Raw genomic sequence first — 26,523 nt, 5'->3', positions numbered from 1 at the left:
CACCATGTTTGTGGATGTTCTCTTGCTAGCTGCCCTGTTGCTGTGCTGAATGCTGATGTACATACAGTATGCAGCGCTAAGCTAGCTGGCCTGTTCTTGAGCATAGCCAGGAGCGAGTGATTTGTGTAAAAGTGGGCTACGGTTTCTGTTCCAGACCATTTCAAATATTATGTCGTGTGTTGTATATGTCAGATCACAGTGATTACTGTGTACATGTCTCCCCCCTGCTCCGCTCCCTCCACTGGCTCCCGGTCGCTGCCCGCACAGAATACAAAACTCTGATGCTGGCATTCAAAGCAACCAAAGGTATGGCTCCCCCATATCTTACAAGTATGATTGAACCCTACAAACCCTCCCGCGCACTCAGATCAGCCAACGCAGGGAAACTGGAAGTACCCTCACTAAAAACGCCGGGACAACGCTCCACACGTCCCAAACTCTTCTCCCTTCTGGCTCCAAAACTGTGGAATGCACTTCCCATTGCAGTCAGAACTGCAGCATCACTCCCAATCTTCCGCCGTAGCCTGAAAACCCACCTTTTCAGACTCCATCATGGCCCGTAGCACTTACCCTAACCCCTTAGATAGCATTTCTGTTGGCTTAGATAGCATTTGACACAGACTTATAGCATGTTATGTAGACAGCACTATAATTGTATTGTATATAGTCATAGCACGCCATAGTACATATGTATAGCATAGTGCCTATAGTACACGTTTTAAAATACTTTTAAGTAATGTTTCAGCCAGTGGCAGCGTCTTCTCAGAGGTGATGACGTTGAAAACGTCATAATGTCCAAAACTTTTACTTTTTCAGGATTAAAATAACAAAAGTAGCCAATCTATTTTTTACGCTTTTGCGCTTGTGATGTAAGTAGGGCGTTAATTTTTCAAAAAATTCAAAACAACAAAAGCAGTTATAATTTGGAGATATGAGGTTTCTGCCAGACTATACTGTATCTCGGCAGCAGTGGCATTTGCAAGTTTAAAGCCATTACCATGGATGTGGCGCTAAGCGTTTCTGGCAGATGATGTTCTACCAAAGCATGGGAGAACGTTCACTGTTTGCAGCCGTCTGTTTGGTACTCTAACACAAAGTCGTCAAACCATTTGCAATAACGATTGTTTGAGGTCTTTGTACATTCTGTTGCTCCAGGCTTCTGTTCAATCCAAGTGTTAGATTCCAACAGATACTGCATCCTAGAGAGAGCAGAGAGAGAGAGGGGGACAGAGAGGGAGAGAGAGAGCAATATAGAATATGAACATAAGCTAAAGCCTACATAATCCAGTTATACAGTATTCATATATTTAGCTTTTTATATTTTAGGCAGACATTGTTAATGTAGCCTATCCATTTGTAGTCTCTCATAGTTCAATTAAAAACACTCCGTGTTGGGGGCGCCTGCTGACCTCGCAGTCTTACACACAGGATTGCACTTTTAAAAATGGACCGTGTGATCACAGAACACCACCAGAGGATGCACGTGATGCATGTGTTGTCTGCACGATGCATTGCATGTGACAAATTAACCGTCGATGACACTTACTTTCCGTTGGAGTCTGTGGTTTTGCCATCCTTGCCCATGATGAGATATTGTTTGCCTGTGACCAGCTTCCCTTTACACTGAAGCCTTTTGGCGAACACGCGAGTGTCGCTCACCTTCACCAGCACGTCTTCGTCTGTAATGCACAAAAAGCGATGATGGCCTTCATGTACATTTATGCACAACATAGATGTTGTTAGCCTGGTTAATAATAAGCCAGACGAATATCACACTGTCGTGGTGGCAACCTCATATTATGTCCAAAACTGTTACGTTTCAGGATTCAAATTAAAAAACAAGCACAAGTATCAGATGTACAAGCTCAAACGCTCTAGCTTGCAGATCTGCTACTTTTTGATGCTTTCGTGTGATCAGGTAGGGCTTTAATTGATGAAAAAGAGTTTAAATTAGTTTAAAGTTTATATAAAGTTTAAATATTCGGCACAATGATGTTTGTGCCCAACAGCAACAATATGTAGTTGAATCTCGATGTTTCAAGGAAGACAATTGTCAGTAACTCAACGACCATTCTAGATGAAAACGGATATAGAGTGGGAATTCAGTCTGTATTTCCAAATAGACATAGTATTTGTGTCCGGGGACTCCCAGAGGTCCTTGAGAAGTTACCGGTCTGTACAAATTGAACCAAATGGACAAGTGGTTCCTTTTTGTACATTATCGGGCCCCTTTTGCACCAGAAGAACCACCAAATGAACCTTGGTGGTTGCACAATACCGTCCGTGAAACGGTTCTCAGTTCAGGACAATCAATTCATTTTCAGTGAAGACACTCTGAACTGGTTTGAAATGAGAATCCTGACATAATACATATCAAACTGGGAAATTATTAGTATGACTTACTTGCCCTGAGCACCTCCAGCACTCTGGCGGTGTAAAGCTCAAAGTTGCTCTTCACAGAGACATTGATGACCTCAACGATGAATCCTGAAACAAACAAACACACAAAGAATATTTATAATGACTATCATTTTTGTTATGTATCGTTTAGGGCTTTTATTTGGACCCTTCCTTGCTGTACTTACCATAATCCACTGTAGGGAAGTAACAAGCATGTCGCTGGCGGTCCTTTCTTTGTGCTCGAAATGTACTCCTCTCCTTATGGCAGGGTCCTCGAGAAAGGAAAAGAATGTATGAATGTGTGAAAGAAAAACAGCAAACCCTGTATTATGCATGCTATTACACTAAGGGCATCTCTCAATGACTATGATTTGTATGTACTTGTGTTCTCGTGAACCTATGAAATGTCATCAGTCGCTGCCCAAGTACTGTCCGGATTCAGCAGTTTTATTTTATCCCTATACAGTACACTCAAGTACAGTTCAAAGGCCCGGATGTGAACTCTATCTTCATCTGGGATCTTATCGGGAGTGGATGTACAGCAAATATGTGGCAATGACAAACTACTACTGTTGGGGCGCAAAAGATGGCAGCGCAAAAGATGAGCTGCCACCTTTAAACATATTTTAAATATGACATGTTTTTTTGTATACTATTTTAATACTTTTGAGAAAAATGCTGCTAATTGTCCCAAAAGTGAATGCAAAAGATTACAGGTATTTGTTTCAAAAAGCTTTATACACTGTATATAACATGTGTATATATATACTCTAACAACGCAATGTGACAACTGACATAGCTCTGGTAAACACAATGCTACCCACCAACTGTATCCTGTATCCCCATGGCATTTTCTTAAATTGTTATTATATTTTTACACTTGCTTTGGCAATGTAAACGTACGTTTTCTCATGCCAATATAAAGTTCTTTGCAGTGTATGATCACTTCCCCTGTGTGAACAAGCCAGTCTTAAAACTGCAAAGATGTGCTCTCTGGTCTCATGAACTTATAGAACTTTCTGCGGCAAGTTAACGTGACGAGTGCATTCATGTGCGTGCGTGCATGTGCGTGTCTATGAGGATAGAGGTTGGAATAAAAAGGCCTACTTTCTGCACATTGGCACACATCCCCTGAACAAAGTTTGGAGACCATCTTGCTTCTGTGGGGGGCAGAGTAGAACACAGTGCACTTTCTGTCTGTGGAGGAAGGAAAACACAGAGACGCAGTGTAGTCCCTGCTAAATGAAACACAGATGACCCAGTCCCTTAAAGGTGATTTCACAGAGACAGAACATACAGTCTACCGTTGCTGTCAGGTGGAAACCTTGTGTTCAATGTATAGTATTTTTAGTCACAAGCTCTGGTTAATACTTTGCACTGGTTAAATTGCATTACATAAAAACCCTCTTTCAAATTGGCCACCCTATATATTGGATTTGCCATACAGGCACATTTATCTTACGTTTTTTTTCAACCAATTTCTTTTTGCTATATTAGTACATCCAGGTGTCACATCGCGATGCAAATTGTGAGCTTGTAATTTGGCTATTTTCTTTGCTTTAGCATGACACAGCTGTCATACTACAAAGTATAAAGTAGGCCAGTAGGGCATTAATTTGTGAAGAAATGAATAAATAAGTAAAAGGATGAATTATGGAGATACAGTATAAGGCCAGCCAGTGACTTATATATTCAGAACATATTAGATTAGAACAGTAAAACAAAACAAGCATACTGCTTACCTGCAGTGGTGGAAGAAGTACTCAATTTAATTTACTTAAGCTAAATTATCAATACCACAATGTAGAAATACTCTGGCTAGGTCCTGTAACTTGAAAGAATATATAGTGTTGAAAGAATTGTAGTGGAGTAGGCTACAAATTAAAAAAAAAAAAACATTCCAGTAAAGTAAAAAAGAAGAGGGAGAAAAAAAAAGTACAGTACTTTACTAAGTGTTACTTTCCAGCAGTGCTTACCTGGCTCATAGTAGTCATAGACTGAGGCTGAGGCAGGCTGTAGAAGGCCAACAGGAACATGCTGTACTGCCCCAAATGTGATGCATTCTCTGGGGCTCATGAGCTAGCATGGAAGTAAAAATAGCACAATTTTGTTGCTGTCGGACAGAAATCTCCTATCTCCATTTTCTTTTTTACTTCTTTTGTTTTTGTGCTTTTTATAAATTAACGCCCTACTTGATGGCAGTCAAAAGTGGCAGATATACAAGCTCACGCCACATGTTGAGCTTGCAGATCTGCTACTTTTGATGCTTTTGCTTCCTGAAAAGTTTTTAACAGTTTTGGACATATGACCCGACAGAGACAATATACTTTTTTGTTAATTTCCAATGACACTGGGCCAGTGTCTATTGGCCAGTGGCGGTACATAAAAAAATCCCTTCTGAAATAATTTAGCAAAAATGTAGGCTATTAAGCAACATAGTAAAACTAGAAAAAGTGCCCTTCTGGGCACCGGTCTCCACCAGGGTAGGAATGTAGGACATTGCAGCTTGCCTTCATCTGGTGGTTGGATAAAAGGGCAACAAAAGTAAACGTTCTTCCTTGGCCTCTAGGGAGTTGGCATACAAAGTTATCCACAGATCCGTGCAGTTAGAGGTAAAAACACTTTTCGGCCAGTTATAGCGCCACCTTGAGGCTGAGTTGAAATTGTTCATGTGGCATTTCGTCCTCGGCCTAGTGGGAATGTGGGTGCACAATTTCACGGAAATCACGCGATGTGTGATTTGCAGCATTTTGTTTGAAACTCCTGTGAACTTTGGAAGCCAATCTTAACCAATCAGGATGGAGTCTGAGAAATCTGAAAGACCGGTTTCGTTGAATGGCTCTAGAGAGACTGTGTACCAATTTGCGTGATGTTTGGACAAAATCTGTAGGTGTACTGTGCAAAAACTTGTTTTGCACAAAGCGGCCTCCTGGTGGCGCTATAACAGGCCGTTCTGGAAAGTTTGGGGCAGAGGTTCATCGTTGGCATCCAGGGAGTGTGTGTGCAAAATTTGGCATCGACCGGGTTAACGGTGGCCGAGATTAGCTGCTCACGGACACACGGACGGACACACACACGGACGGACACACGGACGGACGGACGGAGTGCAAAACATGACCGGGTTAACGGTGGCCGAGATTAGCTGCTCACGGACACACGGACGGACACACACACGGACGGACACACGGACGGACCGACACACGGACGGACGGAGTGCAAAGCATACTCTCCCCCCATGCCTTCGGCCTGGTGGAGACAAAATAAAATTTGCACAATAGCATTAATATAATTTGTACATTATCTTACCTCATTAAAGTAGAGCACCACTCTTCCCTGGATGACTTCATAATGTGAAATGTATTGTTCTGGTGTATCTTTCAGCTGTGGAAGCACAGGAGACAAGAGTTCAGTCCAAGTCCTGGTTCCTTGATCGAGGAGAACCCTAATAGCAATGATGATGTTGAAGAGGATGATGGTGACTCACCTTTTCCAGATCTGTGGTTAGGGCCTCAAAGCCACTTAGCAGTCTGATATCTGCGATGGCCATTCCTGTGAGGTTTCTACTCAGACTATGACTGGACAGACAGACAGACAGACATGTTGATAGTGCAGGCAGGGCACTAAAGACAGACAGAACATACATTGTGGAGGTACTTCTGTCTGTGGCCTAGTACTGAAGAAATCTGCTGATCAGTTTGTGAGATTAGCTCCAGAAACACGGTCAGACGTCAATATAGATGGCTTAACTCCTGCACAAACGTTCATTTATGATATAGTCACATAGATTGAATTTATGTCAGAACGACAGACAGACAGACGGTGTGTGTATGTGTGTGTGGCGGGGTGCAAGGCAAGGGTGCGTGCAGTCGTGCACTCATGGAGGCTGCGATGAGGCTCTGTGTTTAGCCACCTAAACCATAAAGGTTGAGCGGAGTCCCTCAGGGTTCTATGCTAGTGTCTTTTCCGTTTTCTGTTATTGTGAGGAAAGATTTAGCTGCTTTGTGAGCTTGTCGGCCAGCTTTTAACACATTGTGACCTTGTCGATCGGCTATCAGCTTTCCCCACGATACGGGTGCTGCCATGTTTCTAGTGGTTAACTGACCTGATGCACACTTCATAGTCCACAGCATTGAGTGAACTGAGGCTGTGCTGTGTGTCTCTCCTGTGTCTGGTCCGAGCGTCGAACCACTCGATGGCTGATTGTGGGACAGGCTCCTCTCCCACAACACTCTGATAGTCTCCATCATCGTAGTAGTCGTAGTTCTCCTCGATCTTAGCTGGTGAGAATAAACCAGTCGGGGGTCTTAAAATGATTATCTTGCCTGCTTTCATGTTTCTTGTTTAAATATTGCTTGTTTTCTATGCAAATGTGTTGAAACCAAAAGGCAATGGCACCATCAGTGTCACAAAATATGGGCAAAAAATTGCTGATATAACTGCAGCTAATTTGTTTAATTTGACTAATTTTGAAAAAAAGAGAGAAAAAATAAATGCCCTAACTAACCTGTGTACTCACCACTATACAGCACTTTTCCCTCCACCTTGACTTGGATTAAAAGGAGTTCACACTTCTTGGGTTCCATTAAATGGTAGACCTTTACAACCTGCCAGAAAGACGGCTTATTCATTGTTAATCTATGACAGGCACTTTCAATAACTTCTGCATGCAACTACAATACATAATAACTGAAAGTGATTTGAATGAAGACCTGCTTACACTTTGATTTCCATGATACAAGAGTTGCACAGACATGGCAGTTAATCAACCTCACTCACCCTTTTTTTTTTTTTTTTTTTTTTTTTTTTGCGGCTTACGCCTTTTATTGATTTTTTAAGGGACAGACAGTAGGCTGACAGGAAACGGGAGAGAGATGGGGGGATGACATGCGGTAAAGGCCGTGTCGGGTCCGGGAGTCGAACCCGCGGCACACCGCGACTGGATCACCAGTCCGGTGCCCAGACCGTTACGCTACGGCCTGGGCCTACCTCACTCACCCTTATCTTGGTTTCCCCCACTCCTGTTAGCTGCATAGTTATCTGGTTCCCCATTAATTTCTAAGGATAGACCAAGAGAAAAAGATTGAATGCAAATCAAGAGGTAGACAAAGTATTTTAAAAACACAAAAAGTGATGGCAGTGTAGGTGAACAGGATGGGACAGGACTGCTATGGGTGTCACCTTCAGTTCTGTTTCCACCTTATCGTTGTTATTCCTCAGTGCCAGCTCCACAACTGTACTTTTTCCCGGGACAGAGAACAGTATGTCCACGTTGGTGGGTTCTGGGGAGGTGGTTCTGGACAGATCATACTCTGAGAGGGCCTCCAAGGCTATGATGGTATCCTAAACACAGTATTTGTGCAGTTATAACACATAGCCCCAGAACCAAGACAGTTGTTTTGAAATGTATATTTTGGCATTTAGCAGACGCTATTAATCCACAGTGACTTGCAGTAAGCAAGGACAACACAAGGTAATACATCAAATTAATATGTACATACATAGTTGATTTAAGTATCTGAGCTCTGTGTGAGTCCAAATAAATTCTCACATTTACAGGTCATTTTAGACAAATCTGAGTTTCAGTTTCAAGTCCCATTTCAAGAAAAGCCAAGTCACACATCACAACTTTTGCACGTCGCATTGCATCCAACTCATTATTATTCAAATCAAGTCTACAGCTCTGCCCTTCCCTATATAATTAATTAAATATCCATGGCATTGTTTGTACAGAAAAGCAGAACTGTGCATAAAGCATTACGCTACAGTAACTATAAACATGTTAGTGATACATGGGAATGTGCAATGTTGTTCAGCGTCTGTGGATTTACTGGGGCAAATCTGATCATATTTCTGCTCTCAAGACGACTCGAGCGACTCGAGCCTTAAACTTTAAAGCTGTCTATAGTTCCAAATAAGTCAAGTCTAACATTCTTCAAGCAGGTAGCCAGTTTGAGCGAATCAGGAGAGACTACTAATTTTTCCGCTTCACTGTTCTAGTTCCAATTGAGTCTGCCCATTATGTGTCAACACTTCCAATTTCAATTTTTTATCCTTTATCACTCTCCTGATTGAATAAAATTGGTATCCCGACCTGAAAATGCATTTTCTGTTTTACTACAGATCATAGCAATGATTAATAGAAAATGACTTGTTGCCCCTTTACAGCTCACTGTACTGGCTCTGCCACTTTCATTCAGTTTGGCATTCAAATGACCTGAGTTGATTTGAAGCCTCCCCCGTAGTTCTCCTGTGAAGTCAGCCAGCAGGCGGCGCTCTTTGCCCATGCGGTGTCTTGGCGTGCCACTGCTGTGAGGAGGGCGTAGGCTGTGGTCTCCACAGACACGGCCTCGGCACACGGCGTGCGGGCCCCCTCCTCATTCAGCGCTGCAGCACTGGCTGTCCATGACCTACAACCATCTTTATCTGGTGAGGGGAAACGGACAAAAACTAGGATGATTTTTTGTTATTTATTATGCATTATTATTATTTAGCATTGCGAGTTAAGAGATCATAGATCTGCTAAAAACAAATGTTATTTCAATTTTGGGTGAAAACCAGGATGTTTTGTTATTGAATGTTGAAAACCGTAACGTCACACTGTACACCCAGCTTGCAAAACCGGGACGCGTGGTCACCGGATGTCACATTAAAACAGTAGGTCGGGCGTGGCTTATTGTTGGTATCAGCCGGCAACACGCGGGAGTCTGTCCCCTTTACAATGCACTAGACCCCTGGGAGATGGATTGCTGAGGTGGAGCGCCATGCCTTCCATCAGCTCCGAGTGAACATTAACAGGACAGAGTTTAACCACTTAAATCCTCTATTCTCAGTGAAATGTACAACTGTACTTGGACTGCTTTTTTCCGTCTATACGTGGTTTGTTTACTGCAGATGGGACGTGCCTGGTTCCGTGGCCAATGCCTGGAGTTTCTTCCAGGCGATTGCAGCATCTCTCTCTGTGTGTGGCAGGCAGAGAGACAGGCAGTAGGCTGTGAGGGCAACAGCATAGGGCCTCTGCAGTCCATCCATGTGTCTTAGGAGGTATGCCGTCGACCGAGAGATGCTATTCTCCTAATGAAAAACAGCATAAACAAATGACTTTTAGCCACAATCCAGGACTATTTTAAGTTAACCCATGTGTATGGTACAGTATTGTAAACAATATAAATAGTACATGTGCGGTTGAAGGTGGTCTCCCTACTCTTGCATTAAGACAATTTGACCCTGGTGTCTGGTAGGACACATACTGTATTGGTCGACGATGTCAATAAAGATATTTGAAGCAGATGGTACCACCGCGTGTTTATGGATCCTGCCGCAAGGAGGCGCGCTCGTTTTACCCTGCTACTAGTACTAACCCTATCTCTAACTCTAACCTAAACATAACCGCAAGCAGGGGAGCAACGCATCCCTCACCAACCTTAATCCAGTCTTTTTAATGCACCCCTCACCAGCCTTAATCCAAAAACTATTAACGTACCCCTCACCAACCTTAATCTAAAAACTATTAACGTACCCCCTTTTTTCTTTTTCTTTTTTTTTTTAAGATATTTTTTTGCGGCTTACGCCTTTTTATTGGTTTTTTCAAGGGACAGACAGTAGGCTGACAGGAAACGGGAGAGAGATGGGGGAAGACATGCAGTAATGGCCGTGTCGGGCTCGTGAGTCGAACCCGCGGCACACTGCGACTGGATTACCAGTCGGGTGCCCAGACGGTTACGCCACCGCCTGGGCCCCCTCACCAACCTTAATCCAAAAACTATTAACGTACCCCTCACCAACCTTAATCCAAAAACTATTAACGTACCCCTCACCAACCTTAATCCAAAAACTATTAACGTACCCCTCACCAACCTTAATCCAAAAACTATTAACGGGGCTTTGCCCCGCCCTACTAGTAGTAAAACGATCGCGGTTTAAACGAGCGCGCCTCCTTGTTCTTTTGCGGCAGGATCGGAAATGACACGGTACCACCAGATTGGACACTATATAGGGGAGCTTGCTATGTCCCTTAATGGTATTTTGGTCCAGGGTCAACCATTATCTATTTACTGCTATCGGTATTTACGCCTAGAGGTGTGGTCAAGGGCGTGTTGGCACGATTTCCCCATACTTGCTATTTTGGTCGCATACATTTGGGAAAGCGACAGTGGAATTTAAAACCACCCGTAATGCCAAATTAGTTTGGTAGAGCGGTGCGCAGCGTGCGCCTCGATGGAGATGTTCAGGCACAGACTAGTCAGGCTACCTCATCCCTCCTTATGCTCACCCCAAAAACTGTGTATTTAGAAAGATTGAACGGAAATGGAGCCCTATATTGTGCCTGAGTACATCTTTATTGTAGTTTGGACATTATTGCAGTTACCTCTCTCCATCAGGAGAGGGAGAAAACAGATGTAAAATGTAGTTATTGTGTATGTACTTTTTGTAGATTTCATATAATTTAGTATTAGAAAACCACTAACAAAAGCATCATTACTGCCGGCATCATGTTCATGGAGGTGTTCGAGCTCACCACACGTTTTCTCTCTTCCGCCGATGAATTGTATGAATGTATGAATTTCAGGGACCGTTTCAGTGCAATAGTTATGAAAGCAGTCATGGATGCTTCTTGCTCTTTGCCTCCCATGCCTCCCTACAGTAAAAAACAACAGGGAGATTGGGTCATGTCACCTCCATCACACTGGCATCTGTATGTTTCTTGATCACACCACACATGTACAGTATGTTTCTGTTACCTGCATCTCTCTGTGCACGACGGGATGTGGGTCGCTGAAGGAGCCGTCTTCTCTCTGCACAGAGACCAGGTACCCGGCAGAGAGAGTGATCTCCTCTAGAGACACAAACCAAGTCCTCCTCCCCTGCGCTACCTTCACTGTCTGGCGCTCTGCCACCATGGAGAGAACTTTAACTACAAGGCCTGTGAGCCTGAGGACGCATGCAAAGGCAACGAAGAGGGGGGGAGAAAGGAAATGGGGAGATTGGGTTTAGATTTTGTAGAGAAAAGAGCATAAGGGTCCCTGCACACTGCTGCAGATTTTTTCAGCAGCATTTTTTCCATCGGTTTTCCGAAAAACGCGTCCAGTCTACAAAGACCTTAACAGTGGTACTCAAACAGTCAAGGACCCCCAAATGTATTGGGCCTCCATATAAAAAGAAATCGAAGAATGTTTTAAATGTTTAAAAAAGTATATTAACCTATTGAAGATCTGTTATTTTATAACAGTTAAAGTATAGTGAGTTTGCAAACTGCAAACTTTCGGAAAAACGGAGACAAAAAGGCGCACCCGGAATTCACAGATCCGAAAACACAGCAGCCTGTAAATATAGTTCTAGTGGATGAGCTGATTGTGATAGAATATTAACTAATTTGCCTGGGAACCCCTTTAGAACCCCTCAAGGACCCCTGGGGGACCCCACCTTGAAAGCCACTTAGCTACTTTGAGCAACTTTACTCACCAATAACTTGACGGCCTCGTAACCCATGCTCCATAAGATCCATCTCCTTTTTTGAAAGTTAAAATTCTCATATAGCCTGAGGAAGAGAATTGTAATTGTCATTGTGTGATTTCCCCACATAACACTTTAAAACAATCCCATGAAACGTGTCTCCCCAAACGCTCACCTTGCTCTGCAGTGTGGAAGGCCTTGTCTCTGGTGCCCGGAGGCAGCTGATGCCAAAGTTGACCAGCATCAAGGTAGCGGAGGGCTATGGCCGTAGGGGCCAACATCTTCATGGTCTGCTCTGCACAACCAAAAGGCAGCCTGAGCAGACCAGTAACACCCTCAGGTGAGAGGAGGGTCCGGGCAGTAGCCTCACCAAAGCCATCCCCTGTCCCTGATTGGATATAGAAGCATACAGTTACGGTCAATTTCAACCTCAGTGATTTAACTCCTCAACCATAACCACTTAGACAGTATGCTGTATACTCCGATGTACGAGTCAAATATGATCTACTACAAGGCAAGCTCAACGCTGTGAGCTCGTAGATCTGCTATTTTCACAGAATGTTGGCCTATTCTTGCTGAATGTTCTGCTATTCTCTCAGACAGTTTGCCTGTTATGACATGCCAAGAATAGGGACATGGGTTCATGTGGTGAAATCACACAAGTATACATGCTGTGTTTTTGGTAAATGGAGAGTAAAGAGAATCTACAGAGTTTACCTGTGCACATAGTACATGCACGTATGCACATATGCACGCACAAACACATGCGGGATGCGCACACACGCACGGACACACACACACACACACACACACCTTCCATCTTGATGAAGATGTTGGAGGAGGAGTCAGGGACAGTTTCATGTGGCAGACTTCCATCTATGGTAATGATGGAAGACCTGCTCTTCCCTGCCAAAACGATGGAAAGAAAGAGATTGTTGGCAGGTGATTGAAGTGCACTGTTCAATTGTTGGGAGAGATGAATGACACTATTAAAGCACGACTGAAAGATGAGTTCATTACATTACGTACAAATATATGTTCACATGTACACATTGTGCGTATACATATAAACTGACAAACAAATTTCAACATCTCACCATCCAGTTTTACCGTTTTAGCTCCAACTTCCTCTCTCTCCACTATTCCCTCTGTCTAAAACATAAGAGAAAAGTGTTGAATTGGTCTTTTCGTCGTTGTGTTGTATTTGAATGGTTAATCAATCAAATTTCTAGCCTGTGGTTCGTACTTCAAAAACGGACAAAAACATCTCATTGGATAGAGGAATATCACATATTATTCTGATATCTGATGCAGTCGGGCAAGCGTGTATGGGAGGATTGACGATGACGAAGACCCACATGCCACTAGATATGTTATCATTACGTCTTGTATAGTTACTGTATACAGTATATACTGTCTGTACATTACCAGCCCATTTCCCTCTGTTCTCTGCCAGATTGTCTTTCATCTACCTGGTGTGTTCATCACTCTACAGCTATACCCACAGTATCTGTATTTCCATTATTTTCTTTTGTTGTCTCTATCTCTATAGTCATGTGTTCAAGATGGATCTGTCCGATATTTCATATTCCATCATAATTGGCTAACATTGGCTTTCAAAGTTTGCAGGTTTGGCCCTTTTGAAACAAAATGCCTCAAATCATTAACTCAGCGTGCAATTTACATGACATTTTTCACAGAATTTCCTACTAGGCTGAGGAATATATCTCACCCTTTTCACATTGGCCTGTTATAGCGCCACCAACAGGTGGATTTTTGGAACAAAATGCCTCAAATCATCCAACTGCCGTCATCAATGGTGTAAGAACAAATGGCACCCTTTTCACATTGGCCTATTATAGCGCCACCAGGAGGCCACAACATGTCCTGGCCTGGTGGAGAGCTGTGCCCTGAGGGGCACTTTTTCTAGTTTATGTATGTTTTATCTTGTTTTAAATAATTTCTCCCTGCTTATTGGATAGTCATTGTGCCTTCTGCTGTGGTCGGACTAATTTGTCATGTTTGTATGGACTTTGTCGTGTACTCTTGTTTGGATTTGTGCCGCTGGCCAGGGGGAGGTAGTTTAGTAACCAGGATTACTGCATGTTTTTTGTGAGGTTACCTACCCTAGGGGACACAGGGAGAACATGCAAACTCCACACAGAAAGGCCCTTTCGCCAACCCCGCCTCGGGTATGGGCACTGATGACGCGGGGGAGAGAGCACCCCTACCAGCGCCCACAGCAGGAATCGAACCCAGGACCTTCTAGCTGTGAGGCGACAGCACTACCGACTGTGCCACCGTGCCCCCCAAAAATATATTTATAAGTGGGGGAGCGCCCCTTCCACTACACCCCTTTACTTTTATCGTAACAATGAATTGAGGAACGTGCGAGCTACTTACCGAAACCGACAACATATTTTCAACAGCATCTAGGCCCCACTCATCTGATATACTGTAGAGCTGTATTCTGATAGGTATCTCCCCTGTTTCCATAGGGACAGCGGAGAAAGAGACCAGCTGGGAGGACTGATTCTGCACTGTGACGTTAACAAAACTTGTAGAGGTGGCCGAGCCTGGAGAGCAGAGACCTGGGGTTTGGGCCATGTGCACCGCTATCTACAAAGAAAGGCAAGTATTTTAGAGTCATTTACAGTTTAGTCATTAAGTAGACTCTCTTATCCAGAGTGACTTTACAACTGTTCAACAATGAGCCTATAGCTAATTTAATGTGAACTACATTATAACCTTGTGGTCTCTACAACCTTGTGGTCAAGAAATAAATTAAACAATCCTGAAGTAAAAAAACAAAACATGGTGAGTCTGGATATTGAATATAGTATACTGTATGCTATTGTATATGACCTTGACCTACACTGTATAGTACAGTGAGTCTGCTAACAAAAAGAGCTGTTCTTACAGGTATCCATAAGGCGGTCCCCAGCTAAATGACAGGGGGTTAGGAACCAAAATGGACCCATACAGTTCTGTAACTCTGAGAATATACACTTTCTGAGTTATGAGGGTCTGTGGCCTATATTCCCTATAATACTGTGGGTGGTTGAAATGAAAAGGTTAGAGAGACACTGTTCTCCATCTACGTTGGCATTTAGTACCTGCACATCCTTGTCACCGTAGTTGTAGATGACGGGCTCGATGGCGATCTGCTCGTATCGTCTCACTGAATAAGGCAGTCTCAGCGACACGAATATTTTCTTAAAAACCTTGAACTCGTAGGGTTCGGCTACGCAAAAACCTGAAGAGATGCAGGGGTGAATCATTCAGTGAATTTCTCGGAATCATTTCAAGATTCAAAGATCCAACTGATGATGATAAAGGGGAATTCATGGTTACCATGAGTTGCAGACAGACTGACAGCTATTATCTCCCATGTGGTGATGGAGTCAGGCAAGTTCCAAGAGCGACTAAAAATAATGTAATTAGTTTCTTGTGTAAATAGTGATTCTGGTATCAATTGTGAATAACTTGATATTTTAGACCATTGCTGCACTGCTTTACTAAAACTCTTTTAAGAAGCAGTGCTACTGTGAAAGTAATGAAGCTTGTTGAATCCCAACGTCACTCATATTACAACTAACAAACTGCCGTATTCATATCATTTTGCTTATGTTGTTAAGTGTCATCCTACCTTGTCTCACCGTTTACATCAAATTCTGCAAATGCAAAGCTTGGAGGGAAATGTCGCCGAATGTTTTCAGTGTTTTCGTCAAAGAATGTTTCAATGTCCGATTCACTTGCAGCTAAGGGACAAAGAGATATTGGTCTGTGATTAAACTCCATTTAATTATCAAGTTGAGCTCTAAAGTACAAAAACTAAAATGGAACGTCTGTGATATGACAAATCATTCTCACTTCTTGAAAAATCTCTCTGAGCGACCTCTTCCCTTCTCCTCTCTCTCAGCTTTTCTCCTTGGCGGCAGCATTCAAGGAAGGCCTCGGTGCAGGCATCTGTGTCTGTGTTGAGCTGAGAAACTCTCTGTGCTCTTTCTTCGCACGTTCGCTTCATGGGAATGCGTTCGAGACCGCTGGAACAGCACTTTTGTAACGTCTCATCAGTGTAGTTTGACTCTGTAGTAGTGAACACATGGGAGAAACATATATTGGTGATACATTTTGTTTTATTTATTGTTTTGTTCAAGCCGGTGTATATTTTAACATTCCGAGTTATGTGAAGGTCTTGTGGAGCAACCTCAAATATTGCAACAGTAAGCAGAATGGTCTATGGATATTGTTAGGAGGACCTCAGAAAAGACATTGGCACAAAAGGGACACAGACAGACGGGTACAATGGGTACTCTGACAAAGGCCCTGGCACTATGGCTCAGACATAACGGTCGGATCGATGGTGGGCCGTGTACTGTAGCTCTATATTTTGAACCTCATGAACATACACCAGTCACACATGGAGTCAATAATATGGAACACATGTTTCCAACTTATCCCGGAATCGAACTGGGGACTCGCTGTCAGGTATTTTAAAGCCCATGAGGTACACGTCGTCTATCGGGTCGCCCCAGCCATGGTATGATCTAACTTAATGGCTAGTTCATTCTTTGTTGCACTTTGTTGTATGACAAAATGTTGAATTTGCCTTTTCTCCATCAGCATTGCAACATTGCAACTCTGTTACTGCTCATATTGGTGCTCGCCTATTATCATCGACATTTTGTTTGTTGTGTTCTCAGTTTTCACATTATGAACCACAGCGGAACCTATTGCTTCACAAAGAAAAACAGAGCATTACTTACTTAAGTTTTGAAATGCTTGCCGTAGGTCCAACGAGCGCCTATTCCGTGTAGGGCGTGATTCACAACCAAACCCTGGGAAAGACATCATATGGTAATGGTAAATACTTCCCCTATACGTACAAATCAGCTTAAAAAAGGAGATTTCCGAGGGGGGAAAAAATGTTTTACACGCATAGATTATCATGGACTATTTATGTATCATATCAGCTATAATACATCTTGCCGTTGCCATGAAAAAAGTTTTACTTTGGTGCGATGCATATGGCAGAAGGAGATGTGATTGGTCTAATTTTGTGGGAACATACCGACATTCCTGCATGCTTACATAAATAGCCTACTGTTTGAATATACCTAGCTTCCCTAGCCAATGTCCTTGAACGAGACACTTAAATCCCTATTTATTCACTCATTCTCCCTCGCTCTGTTCTTTTAGTTGAGCCAAATGTCTCAACTAAAAGAACTAAGTATAAACTGATTGCTGAAACATAATATCAGACAAATATCTAAACTATAAAATATCAAAACTTTAAACTGAAACTGATTATATAGCCAATGTTTTGTTTTTGAATTGTTTTGGAACACAGCGGCTTGTTATCACAATTCTCCTTGTTCACTGGAAGGGCCCACATAGTTTTAGCAGCTTTAAGTGAACAATACTAATGTGAAACATAATGCAGATAATTATACAACCCGTACCCTTTCTCATTACTGACTGCTGTGACGCAGATGCAGATGGAGAGAGAAATGCGAGGCCTGCATCGTTTAATGTTGAAACGAGGTCCGATCCTCCGCTATATGAGCAGCCCAGGTCATAAGACATCATAGAGGAAAACACCTGGACACACAAGAGTCAAAGAACAGTGTCAGCAGTGTCAGTGTAGTTCAAATCAGGTCTGTGCCATGGTAGGGTAATATGCAGGCTTTTATTCAAGCTGAACACTACAGGTATTTTTGCTAACTGAACTTTTTCAGGCAGCCATATTGACACGGCTAATTGTGTAATATTACAGCAAAAGGATAAATGTGGTCTCTCCCCAGGATCCAAGCTTACACAAATGCGTTATGAATTCAAGCTATATTTCATAGTGAAAATTGCCGGTCTACTAGCTCACAACAAGCTGCAATCGATTTGAAGGGTTGCGAGCTTGTATGTTTTTTTTTAAATAGGTGGAAACGTTAAACATGGGATATTTGTCACCTGATGTTTGGTTGGAATAACAACCTGCATACACTGAGCCTTTCATGATTAGCCATTAAGTGAACTTGGATGTGAACTTGACACCATAGCTTACCTGTTTGGCGGTGAGCTTGTTGTTGGCTTTGAGAGCATACATGGCCTTGTCCACAGCCAGCAAGGCTACTTTGGCCCTCTGTCCTTCTAAGTCGATCTTTAGTTTTAACATTTTCCCAGGTTCAAATGTATGTTGACTTGAAGTGACCTGCATGTATTTGAGTGCAAGCACTGAATTAAATCAAAATGACAATGAAAATATACATTTGACATGTGGGTGTTATGCACACATTGATAATGATCAATGTGTGCATAACACCCACATGTCCAGGTGAAGTTTGTGAACGCTTGTAACTTCCAAGCACACATGCATGCACATGCATAAAAATGCAGTTATCTAAAATAACAACAGCACCAACAAACACAGCTAAGTTTACGGTAGTCACTTGTTGATATCTTTAATTTAGTACTAGACAGGTGCCCGGCTGTAGAGCACAGAGTCGGTACCGATGGAAGTTGGAGATCCATGCCCCACCCGGCTATGCAATACCTGTTGTACCCGTGTCAGAGTACCCGTTCCACCCATGTGTCTGCATGTGTCCCTTTTATTACCATATACTGTATGAACATTGCTCTATTTCTCTCTGTGTCCCTATATGGAGTTCTGTGTCAGGCATTCCCAAACATGGAGTGTTGTGATGTCAGAACAGGCCAGCTCCATATATGGACACTGGGCAGGGGCCCTGTCCCGAGCCGGGCAGAGCCTTTTGTGGCGGTTCTGGACAACCGCGGGTCCGACCGACTCGACACCGGGCTCTGCTCTCGCTGTGGGGGTGTGGAACACGTGTGTCAAATTTGAAGTCGGTGGGGAAAACGGTACAGTATACAGAGACCAAAACCATTACATTTCAGGAAAAGCATACAGAGTGTTTATTCAGATGACCACTGTTGACACAATGACCAATCTTTTCCAATTAGTCCCAAAATCTTCTTTTTCCATTGTTGGAAGAAGTACCCAGATTTTGGACTTAAAGGAGTAGTTCACCCAAACAAAATGACTTGTATATGCCCATTATACTTATATGATACCAATTTGGGTGCTTTGGTCTGTGTCTCAGAAGGGCTGTGGACATTGTAGTTGGGGAATCGAAGCTAATTGAAACGGCAGGCTTTATATTCCTGGAGAGTTAGCATGGTATAATGGAAGCATTTAAAAAGAAAAGAAAACCTGCCTAACAATGGTGGCACTGGTAGGTGGGTTTCTGAAGTGTCCACAGCCCTCCCATGACACACAGAGAGAATTTGTTTTTACTATTTTATCATAAGCTTTAGTGAGGACCAATTACATAGGTTGAAAATGGGTGAAGCCGTCCTTTAACTAGTCTTCTCACCTTGAGCTTGCCCTCACATTCATCCTTGACATCCACCCACACAGAGTCAGCAATGACGTCACCGTTGGAGTGATAGTAGTAGCCAATCAGACGGAAGGATGGGGTCATATCCGCTGTGATCCGCAACTGCTCTTTTGATGCCAGTCCGGATGACAGGGAGCCATGTTTAACGAGCACCCCTCGGCTAATGACCTGCAACACACGCACACGCACACACACACGCGCGCACACACACACACACACACACACACACACACACACACACACACACGTTTATTATAAATTATTATAGAAGAAAAAAACATTTCACGTGTTACAAAACTATTTGGAGAGAAAAAAAACATATTGATCAGTAAAAGGGGTCTATTTTCAGCTCGGGATACCAATTGTATCCAATCAGGCCTCATTCACACATACCAAACACCAATCAAGCAAATGTTTGGTAGTTTTTTTGGGCCACCACAATGCTTTTCCAATGGGAGTCACATGGTTTGATTAAACATTTGTGTTTGATTGCTGATTGCTGGTGGTGTTCTGCCCCTCCCCCCTCATCAAACAAAAATGTTTGATCGAACCATGTGACTCTCATTGGAAAAGCATTGTGGTGGCCCCAAAAAATAACCAAACATTTGCTTCATTGGTGTTTGATACGTGTGAATGAGGCCTTACTCTAAGTCTGAGCAGACAAAATTGGAACTAGAACACTATGTAAAAATGGAGCTGATGGTTTTCTCTCCGATTGGCTGACATTTTAGAACGCACCTGAACATATTTTTCACAACAAACAAACACTCTATACTAGCGATGATTAGTCTGCAACCAGAAGATAGCACTTTAACCTTCTGACAAAAACATTGTTTTATACCTTGTTTGTTTTACCCTATACCTTTAACCAGTCTTACCCATAGACTGTAAAAAATATGGACAAAGCGTTCCCCGGGTCTAACATGAACGTAAAATGAAGCCTGAAATCCCTTGCATTCTAATGCACTGTAAGTCGCCATCTTTCAAGATCCGTTTTGGCCCAGCTGGCCATTGGCTGGCTCCGTTTTGGCCCAGCTGGCCATTGGCTGACCCAGACAACGAGGCGGGACTTCCCCCCTTCTTCTCCGTTGGTTTTTATTTTGACTCGAGTGGGTGGGGGATCCCGATCATAGACTGTAACGGTAGCCACGCCCCTCAGAACATACGCGACTTTATGGTCATTTATTTTATAAATGGGACCATAATTTTCCAAAAAGAATATTATGACATTAGAAATGAGACTTTAAACTAGTGACTGGAAGCAGAAAATATTCATGACCATGTTTATTAAGGTAATACAGTCTAGGTGAAGTTGGGCCAAAATACATGGGCCTCTATGGAGCTATGGGGCTTTTTGGGTCCAGTCCAGCGCCACAACAGGCCATTATATGAACTACCGATTTCAAATGAGGCTTCACGAAATATCTGGCTGACTGCCCCCCTGGTCTTACCATGTAGTATAGAGTTTTATCATGTGGCTGCCCGTTAATAACTTGGAACGTAACACTGAGCTCTTTGCCCACAGAGTGGATGTTGTTGCTGATGCTCAGGTACAAGTAACAATTATAAAACAAAGAAAGTGAGGGAATCAAAAAGGCCACTTAAGCAAAACTGTCAGCAGTAAATAAAGCATAGAGTTTAAAAGCATTGTGTAATAAGTTGACTGCACTGACTTCAACAGCAACAGTGGAAGTGGGACTTTGGAGATTAAAGGTGGAAAACACTGCCCCCCGCTGGTTTGTTTCTGCTTGACGAGCCATCTCCCCAGATGTTGACACATTAACACGGACTCCAGCTGCTGGGGAACCATTTGGGAGATGCACCACCACCTGTCGACAATATTACCATATTGACACACAACACAGAAACATTCCCTGTGGTGAATGGAAGTCTTATAGCCAACCACACCAGCCCATCAGTTTGTTTTGACTTGTCATGCCTACCACCACATCCAGCGGGACGCCAGGAATGAAGTGGGAGCGGGTTCGAGACAGATCAATGGTGTAGCGGTGTGAGACGACGGGGAGGGAAATGTCTGCTTCTTGTAGTTCGCCACCTGTGGAAATAATGCGGAGACATTTACATTATGAATATGCTCCATGGTTCTGTGCGAACTGTCAGCTATGAAATGAAAAGGATTTGACAGTGTAGATTCAGATATGTAGATTTAGATAAGGAATGTTATGAGGCTCGGACTCCAGGTTGGAATCTACTGTTACAAAATAAATACACCAAATTATATTGTGCTGTGCTGTGCTGTGTCGTGCCCTGGGGCCTTACTGTAGATATCAGTGACAGTGTGCTGTGCTGTGGCCGGCCCTGTACACACATGACGAACATGCTCTGTGCTGTCCGTGTTTCATGGCCGCCTCGCAATGCTTTTCCAATGGAAGTCACATGGTTTGACCAAACACTTTGATTGCCCCCCTCCCCCGCATCAAACACAAGTGTTTGCATTGGGGCGGCCATGAAACACAGGCAGAGCACAGAACAGTTGTTCTTTATGAGTGTGTATGAAGCCTGTGCTGTGCTGTGCTGTGCTGTGCTGTGCTGTGCCGTGCCCTGGGGCCTTACTATAGATATCGGTGACAGACACGGCCATGAAAAGCTGTGCTCCGCTCTGCTCCAGGTCAGACAGTTCCCTTTTCACTTGTCTCTGTAGATGCTCGTTCAGTTTAGCAGTCGATAGATTGTATCTCGCTTCACCTTGCTGGATCTGTAAAAACGTTTTAAAATGAAGTACATTGAGGAGTCACTTGAACACAGGCTATCAAGATTGTAAGATTAAGAGTCTCTAGAAAAACAGTTCCATTCATTACCCATTACACGTGATTACGCGTGTTTCCAATACATGCCGATGTATACAGTGTGAATGATAATAAACATGATTCAGACTAATTCATAAACCAACAGGAGATTTCAGTGTGTAGATATTTATTTGTGTTTATACTGTAGTTTAGTTTTCCTCACTGAGCCAGCCATCTCCAGTCCTCTGATGAAGACAGGCTTTACTTTTGGTCCTTCATCAGAGCCTGGTATTATCACTCCAACGCGGATATGGTAGGCTCCTTTCACCTTCTTACCGTACGAGTACCTGGAGGTAAACATGTTATTAAACACTGTCCACACTGGCAACAGTTAATCTGGCTGCACATTCCTATTTCCTACTTATCGTCACTGTCGGGCAGAAACCTCTTACCTCCATATTTTAACTTAAATAGTCATGTGCTCAAGACAGATCTGTCCGATATTTCATATTCCATCCTGATTGGCTAATATTGGCTTTCAAAATTTGCAGGATTGGTCCGTTTTGAACAAAAAGCCTCAAATCATGAACACAGCGTGCAATTTAGGAATATATCCACCTTTTTCACATTGGCCTGTTAAAACTGACAAAACACATTTTTGGAACAAAATGCCTCAAATCATCCAATTGCCATCCAAGGCATAAGAAAAAATGGCACCCTTTTGATATTCACCTATTATAGCGCCACTAGGAGGCCACAACCTGACCTGCCCTGGTGGAGACCTGTGCCCCGAGGGGCATTTTTTCTAGTTAGTCATATTTCCCAGCAGGGAGTGATTTGTGATTTGCACTTTGCAGAGTAGTCAGGGATGTAATAAATCCAGTGCTTACAGGGCTGTGATGGTGAAATCCAGACACTCTGCGTTCAGGAGCACATAGCTCTGCTCTGAATGGATGTTCACCTCGAAACTTGGCATCACTGACATGAAACGACAAAACATTGAGCAATGTTCACTGTGCGTGTGTGTGTGTGTGTGTGTGTGTGCGTGCGTGCGTGCGTGCGTGCGTGCGTGTTGATACCAAAGTGTAATGTGCATGTCTGGTGAAGATGATACCAAATCTGTTTATACTCACCAAACTTCTGGACCTTGAACTCTCTTGTTGCAATGTTTGCTTTCGAATCATCGTCTCTATAGTGAGCCTGGATCTTCCATGTACCCATTCTGTACAACAAACCATACATCATTGATATCATTGTATTACTGTGTCACGCAGAAATGACGATCAATGCGGTCGTGTTGTAACGTAAAATGTGGCCTGCGATCAGAGCAGTTATAATCAACATACTCTGACACATCAGGGATGTTGAACGAGTCACTCAGTATCCCTCCTTTAGCTAGCTTATTGGTCTCCATTATTCTGTTTCCAGCGGCATTCTGGGAGAAATGTCAGATCAGCTCAACTTTACTGAAAGTATCACAACTGTGAACCAAAGAGTGCACAAATGTACTGTACTCACTATTATAGAGAAGTGGAAGGATTCCTGGTGTGGTCTCATTGTGTGGTCCAGAGTGAATATCCTGTACCTTACTATTATAAATAGAAAACGGTAAATGGTGCATTTATGTGCATTACATTCAGCCATTCACACACCAGTGGCAGAGGCAACCATGCAAGGCACCAACCTGCTCATCGGGAGCACTGAGCAGTAAGTGTCTTGCTCAAGGACACTTCGACACAAACCCACGGCGCACCGGGAAGCATGCAATTCCCAATCGCTCGCTCTACCTCCTGAGCCAGTGTCACAATAACTATAGTAGTATAAATGACAAAGATCAACGTGGGATTTTGTTACTGATGTACTGTAGGCCTACTGTATATTTATTGATCAAACCTTTGATTTGATTGGATTTATTTGAAATCACAATGGTACCGCATTTTGAGGATTACTCGAGAAAGTCCTGAGACTTATTGCTATTGAGGTCCTCTCACAGTTAACAGATTAATACGTTAAAATACATTAGAATACAAAACACTGTCCTAACAGCAACACACATTAGAATACACGCTCCCTTATCTATCCTATCATACTGTACAAATGACCCTCTATAGGGGAACCCTTTCCAATAGTCAGTTTGACACTGGTTTTGAGGTTGTGCCATCTTACGTCATTTTTCATTCTATTTCCTTACCTTTCTGTATGGGGGTGTAGATGGGCTGGTCAGTCTGGATAAAGATGTATCCCCTGTGTTTGGACACTAACACCCTGGTTTGTTTGACTCGTCTCCCGTTGGTCTCAGGGAAGGAGTTACTCTCTGCCACCAGCATGATGTAGGGAGGGGTTCCTCTGAAGGGGGCCAGTTCTGACATCTGCTCCCTGTCTATCTATACAGACGAGACATTACCTTTCTGTAGATACTTTGAAAAGGACAAGGTACCGTGACTGGAGGAGGGAGGGAAAAGAAACATGGGAACAACACATCCAACACAGAGATGGGAATCAAACCCCAAACAAGTGGTTATGTGGTCGGTGCGTTAACTGTTTTTGAGCTATATACTGTAGGGACACTGTGTCTGCTCTTAATTCAACCATGTGTATGAGCGTCCCAATTCTGGTCATAACAGGCATTTTCAAAATTGTTCGAAAATAGCCGATCTGTAAGCTCACAATTAAGATTATACTAGAGGTTTGGGCCGATGCGGTCCTCACATCTAGAGTTCGGGCCGCTACTTGGCCCTCACATTTATGTCACCAAGCTCCATATACTGTGTGAGCTGACTGATTTACACACTTCATATTTGGGTGTTATTTCAGCACCTTTCATACATATAATGAATGACAATCATGATAAACAATGATGACAACAAGAAGTTTTGCTTGAATGATTTAAGTAGGATCCAATATGCAATTTTGCAAGTGTGTGCGTGCATGCCTGTGTGTGTTTGTGTCCATATGATGTATTGTGGGTGGTCTCTGATACCATGAGCTCCACTGTCTTGATCTCCCCATCCTTAGAACAGGAGGTGGTCACTCTGTCAGACATCCGTCTTCCATCCATCTCTGCCTCCAGGTAGAGGGTGACCGCTCTGTCCAGGAGGGACCCTCCCATCTGGACAAAGACCTTCTCTTTGACCCCCAGGTGGAACACATTGGGAGCTGAGATGAAGAATCTGGACGTTTGGACAGAAACAGATTAGTTCCGCAGTGGGCCGGGACCCACTTTTGTGCCGCGGACAGATTTTAGTCGGTGTCGTGCTGCAAAAGATAAAGGAATAATCCTAAAACATTTTATTCAAGTACATATTTACAAAGAATTTCCAAAATGTTAAAAAAAAAAGAAAAAACATTACAACATTTCAGAATCCTCAAGTAATACCCTACATGTCTCTATAGAGACCAGTTCATCCAGTTTCGGAGAGTTCATGGAGTTTATTCAATTTTTCTGAATGAAGGCAGGTTTCCCTTCATTGTTCATTTGTGGAGTGTCAAGTGTATTGTTCGTCTGTGACCCCTATAGTTTCTGGCTTTAAAAATACAATGGGAGCTTTCCGCACAGGGCCTTATGAATAAAACACAATGCTGTTTTCTACAAACGGCGAGAGAAGGCCAGCCGAGACGAGTGTAAAAGCCGATAGTGAAGCATAAAGCACTGTGGTAGACTGCTTCTAGAGGCTTCAATATGGATAGTGAAGTAGAACATCTCCATAATCAAAGACAGACATAACTACAGCTTCAATGGTTTTTGCTTGAACTAGATGCATAAAATGCATGCAAATAATGACTAGCCCAACAGGAAAAAAATGAGGCTAAATAATTCAAATGTGAAATCATGTATTTATCCCAGACTATCCCTGCATGCACTAACCTGAACATGTCCTCCAACACAACAATGCACAAGCGTGTGAATACAAGCCATGCACAATAGACTGCAAAGTGATAACATAAGGACATTTACCTGTCCTGTGCACTCACACAGCCCAGAGTGAAGATGAAGACCAGTAAAGGACCAATGGCAACCTCCATGCTTTCCAACTTCTGAAAGGTTCTCTTCATGTGATGTGGTGGGCGTTTGTTTTAGCTCTGTGCTTTTATAAGTTTCTCTCTCTCTCTGTCTCTCTGTCTCTGTCTCTCTGTCTCGATCTCTCTCTCTCTCTCTCTCTCTCTCTCTCGCCCTCTATTTCTCAATCTGTGAATTCCCCCCAACCTGTCCTTAATTCCCTCTGATGTGTCTCTGGACACAAACACTATGTTTGTGTTCTTTGCATAGCTTGTCATGTGATTTTGTAAACAGATGTACCTGTAGGTTAGCAGTTTTATAAAGTAAAGTACATTTACTCAAGTACTGTACTTGAGTACAATTTTGAGGAATAAAAAAATGTTAAATGGGACATTCTGCATAATAAGTACATTTTGAATTCTAGATTTTTACTTGCAACAAAGTATTTCTACATTGTATTGATCGAAATACATGTTAATGTGGGGGTCCTTGACATGGACAATTTGAGAACTAC

General features: G+C 42.9%; 1 protein-coding gene across 1 annotated transcript; it reads right to left on the bottom strand.

The window, feature by feature from the left end:
- Positions 1-840: 840 nt before the first annotated feature.
- On the bottom strand, positions 841-26,065 carry c4b (complement C4B (Chido/Rodgers blood group); the record flags this gene model as incomplete). The annotated part of the gene is made up of 41 exons (XM_083762109.1): positions 841-1,199; positions 1,547-1,679; positions 2,404-2,487; positions 2,586-2,672; positions 3,508-3,597; positions 4,377-4,479; positions 5,707-5,781; positions 5,885-5,975; positions 6,503-6,677; positions 6,917-7,004; positions 7,396-7,455; positions 7,579-7,740; positions 8,615-8,823; positions 9,303-9,471; positions 10,916-11,035; positions 11,139-11,328; positions 11,860-11,935; positions 12,026-12,238; positions 12,664-12,756; positions 12,948-13,002; positions 14,254-14,469; positions 14,967-15,106; positions 15,205-15,275; positions 15,500-15,611; positions 15,724-15,939; positions 16,620-16,691; positions 17,316-17,454; positions 17,912-18,058; positions 19,242-19,433; positions 20,717-20,865; positions 20,965-21,094; positions 21,209-21,321; positions 21,840-21,981; positions 22,236-22,359; positions 22,903-22,990; positions 23,146-23,234; positions 23,359-23,447; positions 23,531-23,601; positions 24,204-24,396; positions 24,993-25,182; positions 25,968-26,065. The coding sequence occupies 41 exons, from the start codon at positions 26,063-26,065 to the stop codon at positions 1,058-1,060; spliced, it is 5,196 nt and encodes a 1,731-aa protein (XP_083618235.1). The 3' UTR covers positions 841-1,057.
- Positions 26,066-26,523: the final 458 nt, after the last annotated feature.

The sequence above is a fragment of the Protomyctophum parallelum genome (genome assembly GCF_964188405.1).
Source record: "Protomyctophum parallelum genome assembly, chromosome: 3".
Classification (NCBI taxonomy): Eukaryota; Metazoa; Chordata; class Actinopteri; order Myctophiformes; family Myctophidae; genus Protomyctophum; species Protomyctophum parallelum.
The sequence above is the reverse complement of the archived record's forward strand: the minus strand, read 5'-3'. Positions and strand labels throughout refer to the sequence as shown.